Here is a 27,081-nt window from a genome sequence, read left to right as displayed (position 1 = left end):
CCTATTGTTGATAGCAATTGGAATTTTTTTGATAATTTGTGGGGGTTGGTTTGACTCAGTATGAATGTAAAGTAAGTTGCTGTTTTGTTTTTTGAAAGGATGATTTGAGTCTTTTTCCAAATTAAAAATCATGTCAAGGAAGTTGGCAATTAATAGGTTTGTCCTAATTTCTATTTGAAAGCCAATTTTTTTTAAAATTTGTTATATTTTTTCGGATTCTATATATTTGTGTGGCAGACTTTTTATGCATCACTATCAGCCTATTGTCTCGGTAAGGCCCATATAGCTGTTGGTAACTTTTTCCAATAATGAATTTAATATATACAGACCGACCAGCTCGCAAACCTCTGATCCATCAAAGCAGCCCATTATGACCTCAAAATAGTCGTTAGTTGACTTTTTTTACCAAGTTTTATTGTTGAAAAATAACAATGACTTTCTGCAATGGTTGATTATTTTGATTTCTGCTTTGCTAATTATTGTATGTTGTTTCGCAAACGTTAAAACATATTTTAGTATAGTAGGTGTGATGGAGGGGTAGAATTCAATGATGTCAAGTTGAATAAAAGTGCAGTATTACTTTTCTTTAATATGTTTGAACCATTTGATAACTCCAGCAGTATTTTTCCACTGGTTTAATTTCAATATATTTTTTATGTGTTTATTGATTTTGTCTAATTAGGTTTTGCTTACGATGCCAAGTTTGCTCTTTGCTGGGTTTAATAGGCAGCAGGGTTTTGTGTTTTAGAAATTGATTTTGTGGTCCTTTAATGCGATGAGCGCTTTTGGTTTAGCGATTATTTTAGATTTAGATCTCTCTCTCTTTCTCTCTCTCTCTATATATGTATATATATATATATATATATATATATATACAGGCTTGGTCGGGAAAGGCGTGCGATCGCACTCTGATCTTGACCACGCATATAATATTTAGTTGCGACAATTTGCCCACGGCTTCATAGATGTTTTGAGAACATTTCAAAAAATAATCAAGCGCAAAAAAGTTCAACTGGACCGATGAGAGACAATTACAAAAATTAAAAGCTGCCTGATTAAATTGTTATAAAATAAGTTTAGAATAATTAATAAACTTCGTCTTTTATAATTAAGCGACACTCTTTTATATAAAGTAAAAACTTACTATTAATAATTGTTTAATAAAGAAACAATTGTTATTCAATTTATCAAAGAGTTTAGTATAATTTCTTTTATTTGAGTACTTCTGATTTATTTCAACAAGATTCTAATAAACAAACGTTTGTTGATTTATTTAATAAATAAAAAAGTCAATCTTTTTTTAACCATTTCGCGCTTTACGTAGTTCGCCTGAGTTTTGTTTTTACAAATTACATACGATTCTTTGTAGTACGACGAACAAAAGAAACAATTAAATCATTCAGTTACTATGACAATGTTAGAACGTTGTTTTTAGCAGTATCTTTAAAAATGTTAAAAACAATTCCGCAATGTGCTAGACCCCTGAATTAGCGGTCTATAATGATCAGTATCCAAAAAAATTACATTCCAAATGAATTATATATATTTTTTTTATTTTACTAACCAAAACCAAATTTTAAATACGTCAAACTATCTGAAAGCATTTTTTTATGATTAAACTCAAAAGGTAAAAATAAATTACGAGGAGGAAGCGGAACTGCTTTACCACTGATTATGAATAGTGAGTGGGCTTTTTTTTTATTTTTCATTTTAATAAGTATTTAAAACAGAAATAAGTAAATTTAAGTTTAAGTATAACAAATTTGTAAGAATGACATCTGAAGCAAAAAAAATTCAAGATAGTAAACCAATATCTAAGAACTTAAAAACTTTTCTTTCGTGGGGGAAAGAATCAGTTATTGGATACACGGAAGAAAATGGCTTAGTTGTCAAAATATGGTGTAAGATTTGTGCTAGGAACAAAACTGAAATTTTAACGGATGCTTTAGTTAAAGGAGTATCAAATCATTCTTTGAAAGCGTTTACGGAGGGAACTTGTGTGGTGACAAAGTATCAGGTAAAATTAAAATAATTAGCTTGTTCTTAATTTGTGACTCCAGGAATTAATTTAAACATAATTTTTCTACCATTATATAACTTATAACTGTAGTTATCTTATAATTTATTATATTACTAAGTGAATAAATTTTTTAGAAAATTGCTTAATTTGAACCGTGATTTTTTCTTTGATAATAATAAAGGTTGATCGCCATCTTAGAGGGCAAAGCCATAGATTAGCGGTGCTGATTGATAATGGTAACTCAGAAGATCCTGGAAGTAGTTGTATTGCTAACCTCGATATGGAAAACTTGTTAACTATTACACAAGACAACCGCGAAGCGTTATTAAAGATGATTAGAACAGCCTATGAAATGGCTCTAAAACCAAGCATGCCACATTGCCATTTCAAGACACTGATCAAATGCCAAAGACTTAATGGTGCACTCCTTTTACAAGGAAAAGACAACAATAAAGCAGGTTATTGATTTTTAGGTTCAGTTTCTTTTTCGTAATTTAATAAAATAATTCAAATGAAAAAATCAAATTAAAGTTACGTTACTATTATAATGAAAGTTTAATTTTTTTTTTTTTTTAAGATTTTACATTCGAATGGTCTTATCCTTTTGATTTATCCATTTTATTTTTTAATTTGAAAAATATTAGTTTTATTATTATTTTTTTATTTTATTGTTTTTAATTTCTTTTTTAGCACGTGAATATATCTCATGCATTGCCAGTGCCATTAAAGAAAAAGTTGCTAAAATTGTCAATGAAACAAACTTTTTCTCCATTCTTTCCGATGGTTCTCAGGCTAGAAAAACAAAGGATGAAAAAGAGTTGATTCTTGTGCGCGTTGAACGCGAAGGGACCCCTGCCTGTTTTGTAGTTTCTTTACTTGATATGAACAGTTTGGGTGGTATGAATGCCAATACCATTAAAAAGGCTATTGATAGCATTTTTATTGAAACCGGTAGTGTTCCTTTAACTGCGTCAGCTTACAAATACAAACTTGTAAGCGCTACGGCCGACGGAGCTTGCGTTAATTTTGGAATTTATAATGGCGTGTTAACACAATTAAAAAAAGATAGAATGTGGCTGATAAAAATTCACTGCGTAAACCATCGTTTAGAATTAGCAATAAAAGATGCTGTGAAAGATATTTCCCAGTATAAAGAGTGTGAACGTTTTTACATTTCCATATTTAATTTATTTCGCAATTCTGGAAAGCTAAAATGCGCAGTTAAAAAAGCTGCTGAGGCTTTGAACATTACATTTTACACGTTGCCTAAAATATTTGGAACGCGCTTTATAAGTCACAGGAGACGCGGCTTTACAAAACTTTTACATAATTGGCCTTCGCTTATTGTGGGTTTCGATAATACTCTTGCTGATCGCGACACTAAAGCAGATATGCGTGCTAAACTTTCTGGATTGTCCAACAACAACAACAACAAAAAGCAATATATTTACCAGAAATATAGATGTTTTACATAAGAATGTTATACGTTATAAAAAATATTTGTACAGTCTACATTCTGGATGGTTCACTCTCATATAGCTAGGCTAAATCGAGGAGAGCGACCATGAACAAAACAAAACAAAACAAAAGAAAGAAAAGAAAAAAAAGAAGCAAATAAAATAAATAATACACTCACAGAAGGTTGCAATTAGTCTACATTCATATTTGTATCTTATATAATTTATATGGTGATTTATCTATTATCACCAGTGATACTATTGCTGTTTCTATTTATTTTGATGTAGCAAGTAGTATTTTAATTTGGTTTTGAGAACATATTTTTTAATATTGCTAAAAGGGATTGATTTTAATTTATTTTGAATTTGATTCCAGTCCATTAATGCAGAGTATTTAAAGGAATGTTTGCCGTAGGATTTTGTATTATATTTTTGCACACTCAGTGCACCTCTGCAAGAATTTCTTGTAAGTTGGCAGCTAATTGTACTGCGTAGAGTAAACCATTTATTAAATATAGGAGGTAGTTTTTTGTTAAGGCAGCTGTGAATAAATAAACAATTTTCAATTTTGATAATATCATGCAGTTTTAAAATTTGTAGTGTGTTAAAAGATGGGAATGTATGTGCATTGTTTGGTAGAAATTCAATAACCCTGACTGCTTTTTTCTGCATGATAAATAGGCGATTTACAGTACGTATGTTTTGACTCCATGATAAAAGGCAATATGTGAGATGAGAGTGAAACAAAGCATAGTAAATAGATTTTAAAGTTTTTTGTTGTATAAAATGTCTTAGCTTTGACAGGATGGCAAGGGATCTATTCAACTTATTAGATAAATCGTTATAATGGTAAGTCCAGGCTAAGTTTTCGTCTAGCTTTATACCCAAGTAGTTTACAAATTTTTTTGTCCAAACGGTTGCATGACTACAGACTATTATGTATGGTTTGTAGTTATTTGGACATCTTAGAAAAGTTATCACCATTATCATTGGTTTTTGAAAAACAAATGTTAATGGTGAATGAGTTAAAACCAGCGGTGGATATAACAAAGGCTAGCTTAGCGGAATTAAGCCATGAAGATATTGATAATATTATTGATTCATATTTACTCAAGTTTAAAATCAATGAAAAAGATGGTTCAACCAATCTTCTTTCTTCGTATTTCAAAGAAGGTAACGAATTGAAAAAATCAAACCCTGAGTTTGTTGAGATTGAACTCAACAATATGGCTAATCTTAACTTTGAATGTATTCATTCTGCCATTAAAGTAAGAAAATTAGCAATTGAAATCATTCTGCCATTAATAAACGATAGATTTAGTTCGCTGTTAAATCCCATATTCGAATCAATGGATTGGTTAGATCCGCAAGTATGGATAGCAGACAGCATGTATGGTGATGCCAGCATATCTTTATTGCTAAACGAATTTTTTTACCCTCTAGAAAAATTAGGAATGGATTTTAAAATGGTTCTTTCGGAATGGAGAGCTGCAAAACTATTAATAAATGCGCAGTACACCACTGCACTCACACCATTGCAAATATGGCAGAATATTTTTCTTTATTATAAAATTAAGTTTCCAAACTTGAGTCTTTTAGTTGAACTTCTGATGTGTATTGCTGGTTCTAATTCAGCTGTCGAACGCGTTTTCAGTATTTTGACTGTGATTTTGACTGATAGGCGTTTAAAGATGAACCACTCAACAATGGAAGACTCAATAATCATAGCAGGGAATGACACGAATTTCACTCAACAAGAACGCGATGATATTTTAAGTCGTGCTGTGGATATTTTCTTAGATAAGCGAAGAGTTTTTTTCCTTGATTCAGCTAATGCTAGTATTGCCACTGATTATAGTAGCGAAGAAAGCTGCACCAGTGAAGATATAAGTTCTATATCTGAATCGGACGGATAAAAAATTTGTAATATAAATTTTACCCCACATAATTTTATATTTATGTACATTACTTAAGAGTCCTGAAGGACGAAAATATATTTAGCATTATATATATGATATCTTTGATTGTCATATTCTTGTTATACGATTGCATAAATAAGTTGAATTTAATAAAAAGGCAGCGTATAAGCTAATATATGTATATATTATATGCTGTATATATAAAACTTTTTAATAATATAGATCAAAATATGTTATTAAAAAGTTTATACTCTGCCATTTTATTAAATCTTTTAAACATCTGTGTGTGTGTGGCTCCAACAATAAGTCAACGTATTAAAACAAAACAAATTTATATTAGCGAATCTTTTTAAAGCATTCGTCAATATAAAATCATTTAATTAGTAAAGATTAAAGTTATGAATTTAATTTTTTTGCGTGTATTTTTAAAACTTATTGTTATGCGGACAAACATGGAAACATACTTGAATGTTCTCAAAACATCTATGATGATGTCATAGTAACTGAATGATTTAATTGTTTCTTTTGTTCGTCGTACTACAAAGAATCGTATGTAATTTGTAAAAACAAAACTCAGGCGAACTACGTAAAGCGCGAAATGGTTAAAAAAAGATTGACTTTTTTATTTATTAAATAAATCAACAAACGTTTGTTTATTAGAATCTTGTTGAAATAAATCAGAAGTACTCAAATAAAAGAAATTATACTAAACTCTTTGATAAATTGAATAACAATTGTTTCTTTATTAAACAATTATTAATAGTAAGTTTTTACTTTATATAAAAGAGTGTCGCTTAATTATAAAAGACGAAGTTTATTAATTATTCTAAACTTATTTTATAACAATTTAATCAGGCAGCTTTTAATTTTTGTAATTGTCTCTCATCGGTCCAGTTGAACTTTTTTGCGCTTGATTATTTTTTGAAATGTTCTCAAAACATCTATGAAGCCGTGGGCAAGTTGTCGCAACTAAATATTGTATGCGTGGTCAAGATCAGAGTGCGATCGCACGCCTTTCCCGACCAAGCCTGTATATATATATATATATATATATAAACATATATATATACATACATATATATATATATATACATATATATTATATATATACATATATATATATATATATATATATATATATATATATATATATATATATATATATATATATATATATATATATGTATAAATATATATATATAAGCATATATATATACATACATATATATGTACATATATATTATATATATATACATATATATATATATATATATATATATATATATATATATATATATATATATATATATATATATATGTATAAATATATATATATATATATAAATATATGTATATATATGTATATATATATATATATAAATATATATATATATATATATATATATATATATATATATATATATATATATATATATATATATATATATATATATATATATATATATATATATATATATATATATATATATGTAAAGAGAGAGAGAGAGAGAGAGAGAGAGAGAAAGAGAGAGATTTTTTCATGCTTTTACCATAAGATTCAAAGTTTGAATCTTATGGTAAAAGCATGAAAAAATGCAATAAAGATCTAATGGCCTGAACTGTATATTCATTAGAAAATGAATCATGTATGTTTCATGTTAGAAAATGAATGCTTGCACCTTTGTAATTTGGTTGCCCCCCTTCCCCCTCTGATTGGTGCCACCTTAAATCCCCCTCACCCTCACCCTAGTGAGTCGGGGGGGGGGGGGTCCAGACCACCTATATTAACATAAAATTTAAAGAAATAATGGTTTCAATTGAAATTAATTTCAATATTTAGATATAATTAGGTATCTAAATATCTAAATTAACTTAGAGACCTTCATTTGAACCATAATGAAGATCTCTAAAAAGTTACTGCCCACTTTATTTGTGCCCCTATTTACTATAAAGACCATATCAAGGAGAGGACAACCAACTATATCTTTCTTTTTATTAAGAAATGACTTCTATATAGTTGCATCCTTCACATAGGCCAGTTGGCAGATTAGAGGGGCACTGGTTTCTAGTAACACATTCAACCGTTGATAATTGAAAAATATTATTATTTAAAAATGCTGGCATTTTTAGTGTGGATTTGACAAGTTTATGATGTTTTCATTTTCAGATAGTTGGGTTTAATGGTCTTATATGCTGTTAATCTTTGATCAAAACAAAGTGTTAGAAAAATTTACAAGCATCTCAAAATGGCTGAAAATTGGACTTTTTAGGCAAGTGGACATTTTGCTTTTAGATATATTTGAGTTCTAAACTGCAACAAGGTGTCTATATTTTGCCCATTTATTGCAGATAGTAGTAGCTAATCAGAAAACTTATTTGTAAAGACTTGTGGATGAATAGAGTAATGCTACAGCTAGTTTCACTTTGGCATATTTTAGCAATTTTAGGATTTTTTTCATAGTTGAGGAGGTCATAGTTTTTTTCTAATTTAACACAAGTTAATAAAAACCACTTTTTTAAAGAAAGAACTATCCTGAAAATTCTAGAAAAAATGAGGCGTAGTTTGTTTTGACCATTTGTAAATTGAGGGGGGCCACTGTGTCATGTTTCTAAGGCTATAATTTCTGAACCGTTGTACTTGGAAGTCTGAAATTTCAAATTTAACCTATCTACATAATGCACATAACAATATGTAAAAATCAGGAAAATCAGAAATGGTAATTTTTATATCTATGCATGCATGTGTATATGCATATATATATATATATATATATATATATATATATATATATATATATATATATATATATATATATATATATATATGTATATGCATATACACATGCATGCATAGATATATACATGCCTATATTTTGTAGGCTGAAGCTATTTGATACTTTTGAGACCAGAGCTGTACAAATTTGACACGATTAAAAAATATTTTTAAATTATAAAGTGTATTATGGAATTAGCTGTGTTTTAGCATAAGTATTTAGTAAAGTTGAATTTTTATAGCTCTGAATAAATGCATCCAATATATGCCCAGTTGTACTTAGTAACCTTTCTATGTATACATATACACATTAATTTTAGTTGAATATTTATTTTAGTGAAATAAAAAACATTTTTTGTTCAAAATACATGATTCAAGTTCAAAAAAACACTGAACTCTCATTCAATAGATGTGCTAAAGCCACTACAGATTGCTGTTTAAGTAAGGATCATGTGTACCAAAAATTAGACTAAAAGCAGCAATTTTAGGGGTTGCCATGTTTTATAAGATGTAAGAAAATTAACCATTGGTAAAATTTTGTGATTCAAATTTTGCAAATTTGTTTTTTTATTATATATATATATATATATATATATATATATATATATATATATATATATATATATATATATATATATATATATATATATAACAATATATGTATATAACAATATATATATATATATATATATATATATATATATATATATATATATATATATATATATATATATATATAAATGTATATAGTTTTTTTATTTGATATATATATATATATATATATTTCTATTCAAAATATATATATAACAATATATTTTGAATAGAAATTAATATGGCAACCACTAGATCTTCTGCTGTGGTGTGGCCTGTTGGTAAACCTACACAAACTCTGTTGACTGCCAGACTTCCTTCAAGAGGGGATGTTCTTCGGAGGTTGCTCTTCCATCATATAGAAGAGAAACAAGAAGTGAAAAAAAGTATTTGAGCAACAATTGCAGCAGTTCTTGTTATATGAGAGAGAGGAAGAATTCCAACTCAAAGAATTGACAATGCAGAAAGAAAGTTAAAAAAACTTTATGTCGAATATCTGTTGCTGAAAAAACACCGACGATCAAAATTGGACAGCTGTCAAATGAAAGAAGGACTTTTCCATGCTGACTTTGAAGAACTTTTTGATATATCAACCAAAAATGCAACAGAAGTTATGAAAAACGATGTAGATAAAGCATTTTTACATCAGCAGCAAGAAGATCCATTAAGTTGTAGCATGGCAGGAATTGATTGGAATTTAACAGCTAGGGAGGCACGGAAACGAGTCCAAGCAAACAAAAAATGGAATTGAGGCGTCAAAACAGTAAAGCGGAACTGATGGAAAAAACAGAACTCATTTCTTCTTCATCAGCAGTTGGCATTGTGAGTGAAAGTAGCTCAAGTTCCTCAGATGATGATGAATATCAGACTCCTTCCGCTTCCAGCACACTAAGCACAAGTGGTTCAACGAAAAAGAAGATGAAAGTTCTAACAAATAATGTTGTATCGTCTCTTGATCGTGTTAATATTTCTGATCGCTGTGCACTCTTCGTGGTTGGAACAGTTGCTCAGGCTCTTGGTCACTCTCTAAAAGATTTATCATTGTCGTACAGCACAATCCACAGAGAAAGGTGATCTGTTCGTGAAGCGCTGACTACAGCTGACAAAGTTGATTTTTCTTCTGATGATCCACTTCTTCTGCGTTGGGATGGGAAGCTCTTACCTGATATCACTAGTGGTCAAAAAAAAGTGAATAGAATTGCCATCTTTGTGACTGGTGGTGGGGTGGAAAAATTGCTGGGTGTTCCAAAGATTGATCAAGGTACAGGTGAGCAACAGGCTGATGCTTGCATGAAGGCTCTTAAAGATTGGAAATTGGAAGAACTTGTTCAGGGACTGGTTTTTGACACTACTTCATCCAACACTGGGTTTAACATTGGTGCCTGCACAATAATAGAGCAGAATCTTGACCGTAATCTTATATGAATAGCATGCAGACATCATGTTTTTGAAGTCATGCTTTCCACCATTTTCATTACTGCATTTGGAAGCAGTGGAGGACCTGAAGTTGGAATTTTTAACCGTTTCCAGAAGCAATGGCCAGCAATCAACAAGGAGGTGTTCACTATAGGGAATGAAGAATTGTATAACTGTGATTTTTTTCTCAAACTTCGTGAAGAAATGGTAATGTATTATGGTGAAGCAATTAAAGGTCAACAACCCAGGGATGATTACTTAGAACTCTTGAATTTGTGCCTTATTTTTCTTGGAGGATCAACTGCAACATCGGAATTGAATTTAAAGTTTTGGGCACCAGGTGCAACACACAATGCACATTGGATGGCAAAAGCTATATATTGTATGAAGATATATTTGTTTCAGGATCAATTTGTTATTACTGCAAAGGATAAGAAAGGAGTAACAGACGTAAGTCTTTTTGTGGCATTTATATATGGACAGTTTTGGAATGAAGCTCCGTTAGCTGAACGAGCACAATTCAATGATGCCAAGCATCTTTAACAAATTCGAGAATATCAAAATTGTACAATTGCAGTTAATGCAGCAAAAGCTTTTCATTGCCATCTGTGGTATTTTTCTGAACATCTAATAGGATTGGCTTTCTTTGGTTCCCATGTCAACAACACCAAGTGAGACATGGCAAACAACCTGAAACAACAGCCAAAACATAAATCTCTCAAAAGACTTGATGCTGCCACATTCAATTGTCACAGTACATTGTTTTCCTTTGTTACACAATGCACCCCAGAACTTTTCAATCTAATTTTGAAGAATGGCAAAGAAAAAGCTGAATCATTTTTAATGAAAGAATCTTCAGAGTGGGAAATGGATTCAACATATCTTGAAATGAAGCACAAGGTTCGTCAAATGAAGGTTGTCAATGATTGCGCAGAATGAACAATTTTTGTTGAAGGATGTTATAAGTGCATAGCACTTATAACATCCTTCAACAAAAGCGTTACGAAAGATGAAAACCAAAAGCAGTTTCTCCTTCGATTGGTTGATCTTCACCAGAAGGAATTTCCAGTTGCATCAAAGTCTACCCTGATGAAGATGACTGTTGAATGATGAAAATGATTGATCTATTATTGCCTAGTGTAATTACAGAGTAGTTCTATATTATTGTTTGTTTAACATTAAACATCCACAATCCACCACATAATAATAAGTAATTGATAATAAATAGTTAAAAAAATAATTTTTTTTTTTACTTTTTTAACCTCATTCCAAAATGTGACAAAACGTAGCAACCCCTAAATATCATCCGATTTGATTCAAATTTTGGAAAATAATTACTATTTTCATATAGAACAAGGGCAAGCTTGAGGACAACTAAAGTTTTGAACCTAAAAATTTTGCATCACCCTAATATATATGTATGTATGTATAGTAAGTATGAAGTATAATGAAAAAACTTATCGCTGTTCTAACCCAAACCCTTAAGTCAATGTATTTATATATACATATATTGTATAAATGTATATATATGTGTGTATATATATATATACATATGCATATATATGTATATATGTGTGTGTATTATGGTATCCCAAAAAACAACATTTTTGAAAAATATATGCAGAGACCCCCTTAATGTGTTCTATCTTATACAAAAATACTAGATTTAAAATTTTTTTGAATGAAAAATATTTTAAGGGGTCCCGCAAGACCCTCAAATATTTAATGGGTCCATAATATTTTCAAAAATAAAGTTTTTTAAAAGTATGTCAACCTGGTACTCAAATGTAGCAAAATTATATAAAAATTTTGAAAATAATATTTAATTTAGAAAAATTTTAACTTATTTATTAAAATTGTCTTAAAAATACATAAAAAATGCATTTTTTTTGTATTTTTCATGTAATAAAACCAAAAATAACAATTTAATACTTGAAATCTATATTTTTTTTTTGAAATTTTTATATAATTTTGCTTCATTTGAGAACCAGGTTGACATATTTTTGAAAATATTATGGACCCATTAAATATTTGAGGGTCTTAAGGGACCCCTTAAAATATTTTTTATTCAAAAAAATTTTAAATCTAGTGTTTTTGTATTAGATAGAACACATTAAGGTGGTCTCTGCATATATTTTTCAAAAATGTTGTTTTTTGGGACACCCTAGTGTGTGTGTATATATATATATATATATATATATATATATATATATATATATATATATATATATATATATATATATATATATATATATATATATATATATATATATATATATATATATATATATATATATGTATATATATATATATATGTATATATATATATATTTATATATATATATATATATATATATATATATATATAATGTTGTAATTTTCTTTAAAATTGTTTTTTTTTAATCAAAGAGTTTGAAGATAAAAATATTCTCTATCCACTTCTTTCGAAAGCTGAACGAAAGGTTTTTATTTAGTTATTATTTATATTATCTTATTTATTATCACTTTTACACAGGAAAAAGGTTTAAGGGTTAAAAAAATATGAAGCAGTGTTTATTTATATTTTCTGGGATCAGGGAAAATTTTATGTGACCAACCCTCGGAATTATGAAAAATGAGGTTGGCAATAATTTGCCGACCTCAATTTTTTTGAGGTCGGCATTAGGTCGGCAAAAACTATTTGATACAAAGGTCTTACGATAAAACATTAAAACAAGCAAATTTTTGCCGATCTCAAATGCTTTCAGGTCGGCATTGCTGAATGCCGACCCTAATTCCGAGGGTTGTGTGACTCTATAATTATTTAAGGGCAAGAGTATGGTAAAACAATCACTAAGTAAACATTATTTTAGAAAGAAGAAAAAAGTTGGTATTAAACCCCCCAATTCAGTTTTTTTATTACAGGTTCATTTTTGTCTGAAAAATTGATTTTTCAAATTTTTTGTCATGTTTCCCTACTCTAGATACTTCCCCTTTGGGATGGAATTACTTTGACATTAAATAAACATTTAAATTATTAGAATATTCTTAAAAATAACAAAAATCTGGTGAATAGACAGATTGCTGCTTCTGTAGAAATTCAAAGAATATGGAGAGGTTACAGAACAAGGTAAACTATTTGAGTTTAAAGAATAATTTTTTTTTTTAGTTTATGCCAAAACTTTAAAAACATCCAAAACTTATATTTTGTATTTTGTTGAGTTGTGTTGTTGTTTTGAGTGTTTGATTTTGATATGATAATTTGCTTAGTATTTAAGTTACCAGTGATGCTGACAAGGTCATTAGGCAAATAGTTATTAAGTAACTAATAAACAGGAATGTGATAGATATGATCTAGCTAACATTTTAACAATTTAAATGCAATTTTTAACTATGAAATGTTATAAATTTATAAATGATATATTTAGCTAGAATTATACTTCAATTTTTGTTACATAAATGTTATTTATATTATAATAGTTGTTTTATTATTTTTTTAACATTTTTTTTTTAATATTTTATGTTTTTTTTTTAACTTTATCTTTTAGAAAACTAATTTTCTCATTAGTTGGTTCTGAATCTGATGTTTCTTATGGATCTCTGTCAACTAAAAGTTTATCTGAAGAAATAGCCATTTCTAAAGTGGTCTTAACAAATAGATTATCAAATGACAGTCCAATGGTTAGAATTTTTTAAACAAATTTTTTGTTTATTTTTATGCCAAAAAATGATTTCAGCAATATATTGGACAAAACATAAGCTGAAGAACATTATACACAAAACTAATTTTGTAGATTTAACAGCATGACAAGAAGTTTAAATGTTTTCTATAAATATGAAGTCCAGTTTGAACTTGGATAAGTTACAATAGCACATTTAAAAAAAAATATTTGACCCTTATTTATTAAGAAGAAAACAAGTCAAACGCTGATATTTATGTTTTTAAATTAAATTGTTATAAAAATATTAAAGTGTACAAATTAATATCATATTTATAAAAATATTAAGTTGTACAAATTAATATCATATTTATAAAAATATTAAGTTGTACAAATTAATATCATATTTAGAAAAATATTAAGTTGTACAAATTAATGTCATATTTAGAAAAATATTAATTTATTTAAATTAATGTCATAGTTATAAAAAATATTAAGTTGTACAAATTAATATCACATATGCAAAAATATTAAGTTGTCAACCCTCGGAATTAGGAAAAATAAGGTCGGCAATAATTTGCCGACCTCAATCTTTTTGAGGTCGGCATCAGGTCGGCAATAATTATTTAATACAAAGGTGTGACCATAAAACATAGAAAGGAGGTCGGCAATTTTTTGCCGACCTCAAACAGTTTCAGGTCGGCATTGCCGAATGCCGACCTTAATTCCGAGGGTTGTACAAATTAATATCATATTTATAAAAATATTAAGTTGTACAAATTAATATCATGTTTATAAAAATATTAACTTGTACAAATTAATATCACATTTATAAAAATATTAAGTTGTACAAATTAATATCATAGTTATAAAAATATTAAGTTGTACAAATTAATATAATATTTATAAAAATATTAAGTTGTACAAATTAATATCATATTTAGAAAAATATTAAGTTGTACAAATTAATATCACATTTATAAAAATATTAGGTTGTACAAATTAATATCATAGTTTTAAAAATATTAAGTTGTACAAATTAATATCATAGTTTTAAAAATATTAAGTTGTACAAATTAATGTAATATTTATAAAAATATTAAGTTGTACAAATTAATATCATATTTAGAAAAATATTAAGTTGTACAAATTAGTTATTAGTGGAATGAAAAGATAAAAGAAATTATAACAAATATAATAATTTTTATCACTGATAAATAATAATATACTGTTATATTTAATAATTATATCCTTTCATCTTATTGGATTTAAACAAAAGTAAAAAGAAAAGGTAAATAGAAAAGAATTAAAAAGTAGACCTATAATAATAGAATAATTTTTGATTCTGTTCTTCCTATGGGAAAAACATCCGGAAGCAAGTTTCTTTCACCATTTTGTTACCAAATATACTATTTTATTTAAAATAGTATATTTAAATAAAAAACAAATATACTATTTTATTTAAAAATCAACAAACTGATGTTTAAGTATTTAACCTTGTGCAGATACCAAGTAAGCTAGTTGCGCAGATACCAAGTAAGCTGGCAGCAGGTCTGGCTTTAGGCATAGGCAAACCCTGATTGTTGGTGGCCTCTCCGGAGGTAAAAAACTATCCCATTATCCCAGGATTTAAATGAAATTTCTTGGGAATCCCAGTAATTTTTTTAAACATATTTCAAACATTTTTAAAGATATTAAAAATATTATTATTCAAAATTTGAGTACTAATTACTTCATTTTCCCTTTTGTAATGAATTTCTATAAAATTTAGGAAGATATATTATAGAGGGCAATTAAATCACCAATATTTTGCAGTTTTGGTTTGTGTCTAAAAGATAATATATTATTATTGAATTTGATTTATAAATAGATTTGATTTACTTATTTAAATTTTATATGTTGTAACTTACAGCATATAAAGCTTAAATAAACAAACCAAATCAATTTATAAATAAATTAATTTGGTTTGTTTATTTATATAAAATTTATAATATATTATAAATTTGTTTATTTATATAAAAATTATAAATAATAACAATTGAAAGAAATTACAATGAATAAAGGGGAGTCTTAGATATCTTAAATATAAAATAACCACAAACAAGTTACAAGTACTTGTACATGCAAAAAAAGTAATTAGTTACGCATAAAAGTTGGTAAGTAAAGTAATAAGTTAGGTTAAGAAAGTAGTTGGTCCATAAAAAGTGAAATAAGTGAAAAACCAAGTAAGCGAAGATTAAAATATATGTTTAATAATTACAACTAATTTAAAAATAATTTATATAAATCTACTATCAGCACACTATTTCGGGATTTAATTGTAGATAATATAGTTTTATATTTATATTTTAGTATATTTTAATTTATTTAATTAATAGGATAATAAGTATACCGCATCATGTCAAGTGGATCTAAGGAATGGCAAAATTTTACAAAAGAAAAAAACGCAGAATCTGCTACTTGTAATATATGTAAAACAACAATAATGTGTAAAGGATTTTTAACAAGTGGTCTACTTCGTCATTTAAAAAATCTTCACAAGGAAGTCGAAATTGAAGTAACAAAAAAAAGGCCAAACGAAGACACAAATTTTGAAGTTAGAAATGCTCAACCTAAAATTACATCATTTATAAAAAAGGAATCTATAAAAGAAATTGTTTCAAAATTGGCGGCTGTAGATGGTTTTTCTATTAATGCTATTGCAAAATCTGAATTTATTAGAATAGATCTGATAAAGGAATTATATAGCCAAAAAACCCTTCACATGTAATGAGTTTGATAAGTCAATACCATCTAGCAAAACTAGGTTAAGGAAATGACTATGCAAATTTATGGTGGCTCAAGATTCTCTATTTTGATGGACAAATACACATCTTTAAAAAATCGTTGCTATTTGAATTTAAATGTGCATTCATTACCTAGGCTTTGGAACTTGGGCATAATTTGAATAGTTAGGTTGCTTCCAGCTGAAAAAATTATTGGTATGGTTGAAAAGAAATTATCAGAGTTTAATTTATCTACAGTTATAATTATATAATTTCTAGTGTATATAATTTCTAGTGTATATAATTTCTAGTGTAACTGGTGGTGCATCAGTTATGAAAAAAAATGGAAGGTTGAGTAGGATAGAACATCAACTTTGTTATGCACATGGGCTACATTTAGCAGTTTGTGATGTTCTCTACAAAAAATCAGTGATTTCAAATTCATCGGGTAGTGAGTGTAATGCATCAAACAGTCAGAATTCTGATGAAAATAATAGTGAAGATGAAAAGTCTAAAGAAATCGATTTTACTACTTCAGTGGATTTACAGTCAAGTTAAAACAACGACGTAATAAATTTACGAGACGTTGAGATCACTGGCGAATTGTTAGGCCGCATAAGTATTGCACAAAAAATTCATAAGGTCCAGAGAATTGTACAAATGTATCATAAATCACCTCTTAAAAATGAAATTTTATAAAAATACTTTAAAATTACATACAATAAAGAACTCAAGTTAATACTGGATGTAAAGACAAGGTGGAATAGTCTTCTTGCAATGTTTGAGCTATTTATTGCATTAAAACATGTATTGATAGATTTTAAACGCAACAATATTAATAATATTTCGGAGGATGAATATTTAGTGGTGCAGACTGTAGTAACGGCATTAAGAAAAAAAAAGTTGTATAAAAAATTCTTTTAAAAAAAGCGTATAAAATTGAAACAAATTACAAACTTTACAAACAGCTTCTTTATTAATATTGGTCCAAACTTAGCTGAAAAAATCCCATCAAGTTCATCATCGTATGACTCTTATTTAAAAACATATGATAAAGTCATGGACGAATCTAAACTAGATATTAATAAGTTACAATCTGCTCTAGATAATCTTAAAAACAACACAAGTGTAGTTTTTGATAATATTAGCGTAAATATTGTTAAATCAGTTTTTCTTGTTATAGAAACCTCATTACATCACATTTTTAATCTTTCTCTTCAATCTGACACAGTTCCAGAAAAATTAAAAATTGCACAAGTCTTGCCTATATTTAAGTCTGGCAATGATATGAATTCTTCAAAATACAGACCAGTTTTACCATGCTTTTTTAAGCTACTCGAACATATAATGTATAATAGGCTAAACAGCTACTTAACAGTAAATAACATGCTGTACAACAAGCAATTTAGCTTTTAAAAAAATTATTCAATTGATCATGCTTTGACTGAGATAGTAACTCATGTAACCAATGCCTTTAATGATGATCGTTTTACATTAGGAGTCTTTATTGATCTGTCTAAAGCCTTTGACACATTCAACCATGTCATTCTTTTAAAAAGACTTGAACATTATGGAATAAAAAACAATAATTTACTTTAAAAAATACTTATCAAACAGACAGCAATACATTCGATATAGAAATGTTAAAACGACAAAAAGTATAACAAAATGTGGAGTTCCTCAAGGCTCAATCTTAGGATTGTTACTGTTTTCTCTTTATATAAATGATCTATCTCTTACCATATTAAATTTTATTTTGTTTGCAGATGACTCCAATCTGTTTTATTCTCATAGTGATATTAAAACCCTCTTTAAAGTTAATGAAGAAGTAAACAAAGTAAGCAAATGGTTTATTTGTAATAAACTTTCACTTAACGTTAACAAGTTTATTCTATTTCACAAATCAAATCAAATCAAATTTATTCTGAATAAAAAATCTTACATCAAGGGTATTTACAAATAGTAATGATACTAACCTCAAGTAAACACCTATCAAATTTAATAATAATAAATAGTGATAATAAAAAGAAAAGTAAAGTCAGATTAAAGGTGATAATTGTAAGAAAAGGAAGAAATAATAGTAACTGTAAAAGTTATATAACGATGTTAACCACAAAAATAATACCAAAAACAATAATATAAATAATAACTACAAATTAAAATAATTTCAATAATAATAACAGGTTAATAATAATATTAGTAATAATATAAAAATAATATTAGTAATAACTGATATTATAATAATATAAAGTAAATACAAATTAAATTGATATTATTAATAATAAAATATGAATGATTGTAGTAATTATTAGGAATATATTTATATAATGATATAAAACAATAATAATAAGGAACAACACTAGCATTTATCAAAATTTAACAATAATAATAGTAATAATAATAATAATAAAAGTCATTGTTACAAAAAATGTATAATATATATAAATATATATATATGTATACGCACACATAAACACATACATATATATATAAAAATATATACACATACACACATATACATAAACACATACACATATACACACATACACTCACACATTTATATATATATATATATATATATATATATATATATATATATATATATATATATATATATATATATATATATATATATATATATATATATATATATATATATATATATATATACAACCCGTAGATGTTGTCCAAAAGTTTTTTCCATATTTTGTTGACAAAAAGTAAAAATTAAAATGCAAGACCGGAATTATTTTTTTTTATTAATTGATAGACTGCCTGCCCCAACCAAACCCTCAGTCGATGTAGCAACACTCCCTTGCGGGTCAGGCTAAAAGATAGTAGATGTAGCAGCACTCCCTTGCGGGTCAGGCTATTTGTCAGTCGATGTAGCAGCACTCCCTTGCGGATCAGGCTATTTGTCAGTCGATGTAGCAGCACTCCCTTGCGAGTCAGGCTATTTGTCAGTCGATGTAGCAGCACTCCCTTGCGAGTCAGGCTATAAAATAGTCGATGTAGCAACACTCCGCGCATGATTTACAGTAAAAAAAAATAAAAATAAAAACATTTTATTAAAAAAATTAAAAATGAAAACTTTTTATTAAAAAAATAAAAATAAAAACATTGTTTATATTGTTAAAAACATTCAGAATGTTTTAAAAACATTCTAATCAATTAAATTTGCGTTTTTGTGGTTTTTTTAAAAAACGGTTTATTTGTAATTAAATTAATGGTTTTTACTTTCGTCCAACACGCAAATGTTGGACGAAAGTCCAACATTTGCGTGTTGGACGAAAGTAATTAGAAGTGTTGCGAAAGTAATTAAAAGTGATGTATGTGTTGGCCTAAGAATCGCTTTTTTCCTTCCGCTCTTCCCAAAGACAACAAACTATACATCTATATATATATATATATATATATATATATATATATATGCACACACATACATATATACATACACATACACGCATACACATGCACACATACATATATATATATATATATGCACACACACAAACATATACATATACACACATACACACATATACATATACACATATACACACACATATACATATATATATACACACATACACACAAAAAAAACGCACACACATATACACACACATATATATGTATACATATACATACATACACACATTCATACACACACATACATATACATATGTATACATATACACATATACATATATACACATACACATATACATACATACATACATACATATACACACACACACATACACATATACATATACACACACACATACACATATACATACACACATATAGAATAATGTTATAGCAATATTTATATCACATATAACAATACAAAAGCAATAATAATAATGACCCACAATAATTCCTACATTTTACAAACAGTATCTCTCCAAAAAAAAGCATGAATATGGGTTTTAAGTTGTGTAATAGAGTTTAGTGATTTAAGTTGAAGAGGTAATTTATTCCAAGATTTTATGCATTGGTTTGTGATTGATTTATGACCGTACTTAACCAAAGAATGATTTGGGATAGATAATTTAAGGTTACTACAAGATCGAAGATAATAACGAGAACATTTTATAGTGGTAAAGAAATTACAAAATGAGGGGGGGAGGTTTACTTGCTTGCTATTCCAGACAAATAGACAATTTAATAAATGAACAAGATCACACAATTTCAGAGTTTTGGATAGAAAGTATAGGATATTAGAATTAGAACAATATTGTTGAAAGTATATTATTTTTAATGCCTTGTTTTGCAGATTAGATATTCTTAAAAAAGCTTTTGTCTGGCTTTGTTTCCAAACCTGACAAGCATATCGTAAATGTGATCCAAAAATAGCATGGCATATGTTGAGCAGAGTTTCATGATTGACATAATGTCAAACTTTGGATAGCATCCCATTTGATCTAGATAGTTTCAGTGCTAAGTCTTTAAAGTGAGAGGAAAAAGATAGATTTGGGTCAATTTTGATTCCAAGATATTTTAAAGAAATTACAGGAAAGTTTTTTTGGCCCTAACAACCAACCAGGTCACAAACCAACCAAAACAGGAAGCCTTCCTTTAAAATTACCCAATTTATCTTTAATCTTAAAATTAATAATATAAATATTACTACACAAACAACAGTAAACTTCTTAGGTGTTATTTTGGATGAAAATTTATCATGGAGGAATCATATAAGCACTCTTGAAAGAAAACTTTCAATAAACATTGCAATGATGTATAATGCAAAACCATTTTTAGATATTAGATCTTTAAAAAGTTTATATTTTTCCTTTATATATTTCCTCTTATAGCTATTTAACGTCTGGCAATTTGTATGGGCACCAGCAACGCTAAGTTAAAGATTTATACTAAACAAAAACATGCATGTAGAATTGTATTTGTAGCAACAAGAACTGCGTCTTGTGAGCCACTTCTACGTAAACTCAATGCATTAAATGTGTTTAAAATCAACATATTCCTCGTCATGCAGTTTATGTATAAAATAAAGCATGGACTGTCTCCAACGATATTCTATCTTTATTTTAGAGAAGTAAGCCATAAGTACCCCACCAAGTTCTCAGAAAATAATTTTGTAACTCGAAAATCTAATTTAAGATTATGTTTTTATTACCGGGGACCAATTTTTTGGAAAAACTTTCAGCATATTGTTAATATTAAAGAAAAAACATTTCCATAATTCAAATCTAAATTAAGGCGTTATTTAGTACTTATTGATTTTAATATAGTAGATTTTCTCTGTCACTTTTAAAAGTTGTTAAACTAAATTAGCACCATAAATTTAAGAATCTAGTTCATTTTACAAAAGAGTAAGGTCAATATTAAGAATTTCAATGTCTTTATCATACTTTCATTGAAAATATTTATTCTTGAAGTTACATACAATTTTCTATGGTATATTTTCTTTGATATTGGAACAGAAAATTTATCATTTTAATTTCAAATTATTTTGAAAAAAAATGATATATACAATATATATATCGAATTTAACTGAATTAACATTCAGTTTATAACCAAAAACAGAAAATTTTGTCATTTTTATTGCTATATTTTAATCATTTCTTATTTTCTTTTTTTTAATTATCTTATTATTTTTTTATTTCTTAACATCTTGTCTTTTTTTTCTGTTGCTTATATATTACGGATATTTATTTGCGTTACTATTGGGGCTCGGTGATAAGGCTAATTTATGCCTTCTTCTTGCTCCAGCCAATTGTACTTTTTATATTTTGTACATTGTAAATATTTTTAACTGCGAAATAAACCAACTAACAACCAATTAGATTGGGAATTGAAAGACCTGGCTGACGCAATGCATTCCTACTTGATGCAGAGGGTGTATTAATGTTTATATTAGATGTTTTGTGTAAAAATAAAGATTGTTTTTCGATTAAAATGCTGGAGTATATGCAGCAGAATTGTTGAATTGATTTTACAATCATATGAGTTTTCATATCTAGTTTTTTATAAGCATATGGATTATCTAGTTTGAAAGTTTCTAGTTTCTTGAAAGAAACCTTTGAAACCTTTTGAACATTTTTTTAAAAATATTTTTAAACATTGTCCTGGCTACTTTTTCTAAATTAATAATAATAAAATTTTTTGAGAGGAGGATGGGGGTTAAAGGGTAAAAAATACACCATCCTTTCTACTTTTAATAAGTTTATTATCAAGTTGATGATATTATTCCATCCTCTAGAGAGTATATGGTATAAAATCTATCCATTGTTTGATGAATGTCTTGCTTAGATGGGAGATGTTAAGAACCATAAAAATCACAAAGTTATCTATAAGATGCGTGAATTGGCAACTGATTTTTAAAGTAAATTTGAATAACTTTGTTGTTTTGTACTTGTTTGTAGCGTTTGTACAAACTTGTTTGTAGCGTTTGTACAAACTTGTTTGTAGCGTTTGTACAAACTTGTTTGTAGCGTTTGTACAAACTTGTTTGTAGCGTTTGTACAAACTTGTTTGTAGCGTTTGTACAAACTTGTTTGTAGCGTTGTTCAAGCATGAGTTTATTCAAAAAAAACTTTTTATCAAAAATTAATTTTTGTGTTGTTTTTTACAATTTCAAGTTCTATCGGCTTATAAAAATACCCTTCAGATATGTGTTCTAAAAAAAATTTCAAGTTGGTATTTGAATTCAGTTTGTGTAAGACTGTCTATGTACCCAACATTAGGCTTATATCTTATTCTAAGTCCTTATTCTAAATCAATAAAATTGAAACCCTTATGTCTCAAGAACTGCAAGGAGTTAGATACATAAAATTTTAAGTAATCTAAATTTTCATCAACCCTTTATATCTAAAAAATAGCAAAATCAAAACATAAGGTGACATTTGTTTTTTCTGCTGCTATAACAATGAATAAACCTCTTTTTTTCTCTTTTTTTTTTATTATATTAGTTTATGTTTTTTAGTTATTTTTTATAATATATATTCTTAAATATTTTTAGAATGCGTCACAGGTAAAATTGAATCATGAACTTAATGATGAGATTTGTCATGATGACATCAGTTCAGAGGAATATAAACTTCTGTAAGTAAAATAAGTTGGCCATTGTTTTTTTTGTATACTTTCTGAACTATAATTTTTTGTTGTTAATTATTAAATTTAATAATTATTGATTATGGTTTATAATCAATCATTTTAAACTATTATCAACAATGTTGGTGTATATACGGTTCAAATGCAATTGAAATTTTTTTTTTTCTTTGAAAATCAGGTTGCATTTAAATAAAATTCTACCTAACAACTTCTGTCCTAAAATAATTTCTCCCTCTCAGCACGTTTAAACAAAGTCTTTCCACAGCATTTAGGAAAATAATCTTTTTAGAACTAAGTTTTTGAAACAAATTTATATGGAAAATTTTAGATTTATTAAGTTTGTAAGTACGAAATGTTTTTTCTATAAAGCATAGCCACGAAAAAATTGACTCAAGTTTAAATAGCATTAAACTAACAAAAAAAATATATTTATTAAAGTTTTACGTATAGAGTTAATCTATATTTTAATATAAATTATTCAATCTTCTTTTCTCGAGCAAGACTACAAAATTTTTGGCACAACATTCATCGAACTTTGCTGTTGGTAACTTTATCACAATCTTTTCTCCATTTCTTAAGCAGCTCGGACTCTGTATTGGCTTTACCTTGTGTTTTATTTTTAACTTAAACTTACAGATAGTTCAAAGTTTTCTATAGGATGTATTTGTAGACAATTTGGTGGGTTGTGTCTTTAGGCATAATTTCAATGCCATGTGACCATAATTTCAATGCATTGTGACAGCTTGATAAATCAGGCCAAAACCTTGCAGGAACATTATGAGATTTTACCATTTGAGAACAAGAGAAACAGTTGATTGACTGACTTTGGCTAGTTTAGAAATTGTTCTAGATGATGATCCAGTAGTTTTTAAGAAAATGCGCAAAATTCTTTCACGGGTAATTTGTTCTTTTGATATCATTTTTTTTCTTCAAACAAATTTTTTCTTTTTCACAAAAAAGAAAACATTTGTTTTCTTTTTTGTGAAAAAGTAATATTAAGCTTTATTTATCTTTAAAAAGTTTTACTTTTTTGTATCATTTTTTGCTAATTTAAAGCTCTCAAAGTTTAGTCAATTTTTTTGTGACTATGCTTTATTATTAGTTAAGTTTGTTTTCATAAGGAATGACTATATTACTATTACATTCAAAAATAATATGCCAAATATTTTTTACTGCATTAAGTTATTTTATGATTTCAATTATTTAGATCTTTTCAAAGTTTTTGTGCCTATGTGATTCAAAAGTGGTGGCGTGAAAAGATTTCAAAAATTAAAGCAATTGAAAAGAAAGCCTTACAAACTGCAGAAGAAAATAGGTTATTTAATGCCACCAGAGCTGCCCAAATTATACAAAAGACTTGGAGAGCTTATGTTGTTAGTTTTTTTTAGCTTTATTTTTTAACAATCATAATTTAAATGAATTACAGTTTTCTTATAAAAATGATTTCATTTGGTTAGGTTACCTTTTTCTTTGAACTGTAGATTTCCCACATTTTTTGTTTGTTTGTAGATTTAGTTTATTTGTGCGTCAGTGCAGTCAAGGAGTGACCCCTAACTCTTTTTTAAATTATTGTTTACATTTTTTTATGTATGTATTGCAGCACTTTCTTATCTCTAACTCTGAAACAAAAACCATGATAAATAATGATGGTGCAGCATTAAAAAGTTCAGCATGTTACTATACTGGTGGGTTCCAGAGCGCTGTTGAATAGCATTTAATGAATCAAAATACTAGAGCCATTAAAGTTAAAATAATTTCTGCTATTTAGGTTTTTACCTACAAAATTAATTAAAAAATCAAAATGTCAGAAATTTAATATTTTTAGAATTGAAAAAACTAACGATTAACTCCCAAAATGATCTGTGTAAAAAATTTAATTTTAAGAATATTTTTCTTAAAATCAATTTGTTTCTGTTATTTGTGTGAACCTTGCTTGTGTGAATCTTATTTTTTTGTGTGAACCTTGAACCTTGTGTGAATCTTATTTTTTACTTTTAATTAATAATTATTTATTAAAAAAAATATCATTTTTATTTAGTAATAATGTAAAAAATGTCTTTGATATTTCTTTTCCATTTTGAATTTTATAGGATTTGAGAGTTTTTAGATATTTAAAAGATTTAATTGATTTTCGTAATAAAGGAGATGGAAGATTCATGATGAAGTTTATCAATCCAAGAGAGGTTTTTACAATGCTTTATGTGTTAAAGTGTTTTTTGTTTTTTTTATTTATTTACTAGAAAACTAAATTAGCTATTTTTCAAGGCAAATCAACTTTTTTTTTGTTTTGTTTAAAGTTATTTAAAAGAAATGCAAAAGCTATATGTGAGCAAAAATTACACAAAAAATCTATTTTTACTAGTTTTCAAATAAATAAAATTTTCAGCTGCGTTCTAAGAGATACTTATGACTCTGAATATACATACATATATATATATATATATATATATATATATATATATATATATATATATATATATATATATATATATATATATATGTATATATATATATATGTATATATATGTATGTATATATATATATGTATATATATGTATATATATGTATATATATATATATATATATATATATATATATATATATATATATATGTATATATATATATGTGTATATATATGTATATATATATATATATATATATATATATATATATATATATATATATATATATATATATATATATATACAGTCGTATGACAATTCATTATGGCCACCTACATTTTTTCTAGAAACTCTAGAAAAATTGTGATTTTCCATCAGTTTTTACAATTTTATTTACCAAAGACGTATTCTAATAAAAAAATCAGGTTGTGTGTTAATAAAAAATTACCATTTTATAAGAATAAATACACTTTAATAAAAAATATTCATATAGTATCTTAGTTACAATCAATATTTTGTAACTGGCTTTTTAGCCGGACGTCTTGAGCTGTAGCCAAGATCGTGTAGACGACGCTGAACCGTTCTCTTGGACATCTTAATACCAGAGCTCTCCAACTTCTCAGTGATATCATCATTTGATGCTAGCCTATCTTCCAATACTATTTTGGTAAGAATTCTTTCACCTCGTGGAGTAAGAATTCTTTTTTTACCACAGTTCCCAGTCCTTTTTGGAGTCAGGTTTTCCATGTTGACAATTTTTTTTTTTGGATATTCTGCACTGACACTCTAGAAACATTACATCTTCTGGCGATTTCTCTTTGGGAAAAACCAGTATTTGTAAGAAGTGCTTGGATTTCACTTTTTTTTTCTAGAGATAAGTCCTTTTTTTTGCCCATTTCTAAAAAAATAACCAATTTTAGTACGAAAATTTCTATTATTACTTAAAATAATTTTAATGACAAAATACTGAGTGAAATAAAAATATTTTTATGTTAATTTATGTAATGTAATATTCTTAAATAATA

The 27,081-nt window shown here is 27.2% G+C and overlaps 2 protein-coding genes across 2 annotated transcripts in view; both read left to right on the top strand.

The window, feature by feature from the left end:
• The window catches only part of LOC105844161 (protein MFI), a 39,967-nt gene that overhangs the window by 1,544 nt on the left and 11,342 nt on the right, over window positions 1-27,081 (top strand). Inside the window, exons 2-7 of the mRNA XM_065790842.1 lie at window positions 12,586-12,638; window positions 13,197-13,285; window positions 13,704-13,836; window positions 23,562-23,644; window positions 24,861-25,026; window positions 25,744-25,836. Of these exons, the coding sequence (XP_065646914.1) occupies window positions 12,586-12,638; window positions 13,197-13,285; window positions 13,704-13,836; window positions 23,562-23,644; window positions 24,861-25,026; window positions 25,744-25,836 (617 nt within the window). The remainder of the gene's footprint in view (window positions 1-12,585; window positions 12,639-13,196; window positions 13,286-13,703; window positions 13,837-23,561; window positions 23,645-24,860; window positions 25,027-25,743; window positions 25,837-27,081) is intronic.
• Window positions 1,638-5,480, top strand: LOC136076928 (zinc finger protein 862-like). The gene is made up of 3 exons (XM_065790843.1): window positions 1,638-2,017; window positions 2,202-2,478; window positions 2,711-5,480. The coding sequence occupies exons 1-3, from the start codon at window positions 1,772-1,774 to the stop codon at window positions 3,493-3,495; spliced, it is 1,308 nt and encodes a 435-aa protein (XP_065646915.1). The 5' UTR covers window positions 1,638-1,771; the 3' UTR covers window positions 3,496-5,480.

This window comes from Hydra vulgaris, chromosome 02 (genome assembly GCF_038396675.1).
Source record: "Hydra vulgaris chromosome 02, alternate assembly HydraT2T_AEP".
Lineage (NCBI taxonomy): Eukaryota > Metazoa > Cnidaria > Hydrozoa > Anthoathecata > Hydridae > Hydra > Hydra vulgaris.
The sequence above is the reverse complement of the archived record's forward strand: the minus strand, read 5'-3'. Positions and strand labels throughout refer to the sequence as shown.

What these genes read in the sequence shown, in the direction of transcription:
- LOC136076928 (XM_065790843.1), top strand. Translation starts at nt 1,772, where the DNA reads ATGACATCTGAAGCAAAAAAAATTCAAGATAGTAAACCAATATCTAAG. An exon ending in GTGTGGTGACAAAGTATCAG is followed by an intron (nt 2,018 to 2,201) that starts GTAAAATTAAAA and finishes ATAATAATAAAG; the next exon opens with GTTGATCGCCATCTTAGAGG. An exon ending in AAAAGACAACAATAAAGCAG is followed by an intron (nt 2,479 to 2,710) that starts GTTATTGATTTT and finishes TTTCTTTTTTAG; the next exon opens with CACGTGAATATATCTCATGC.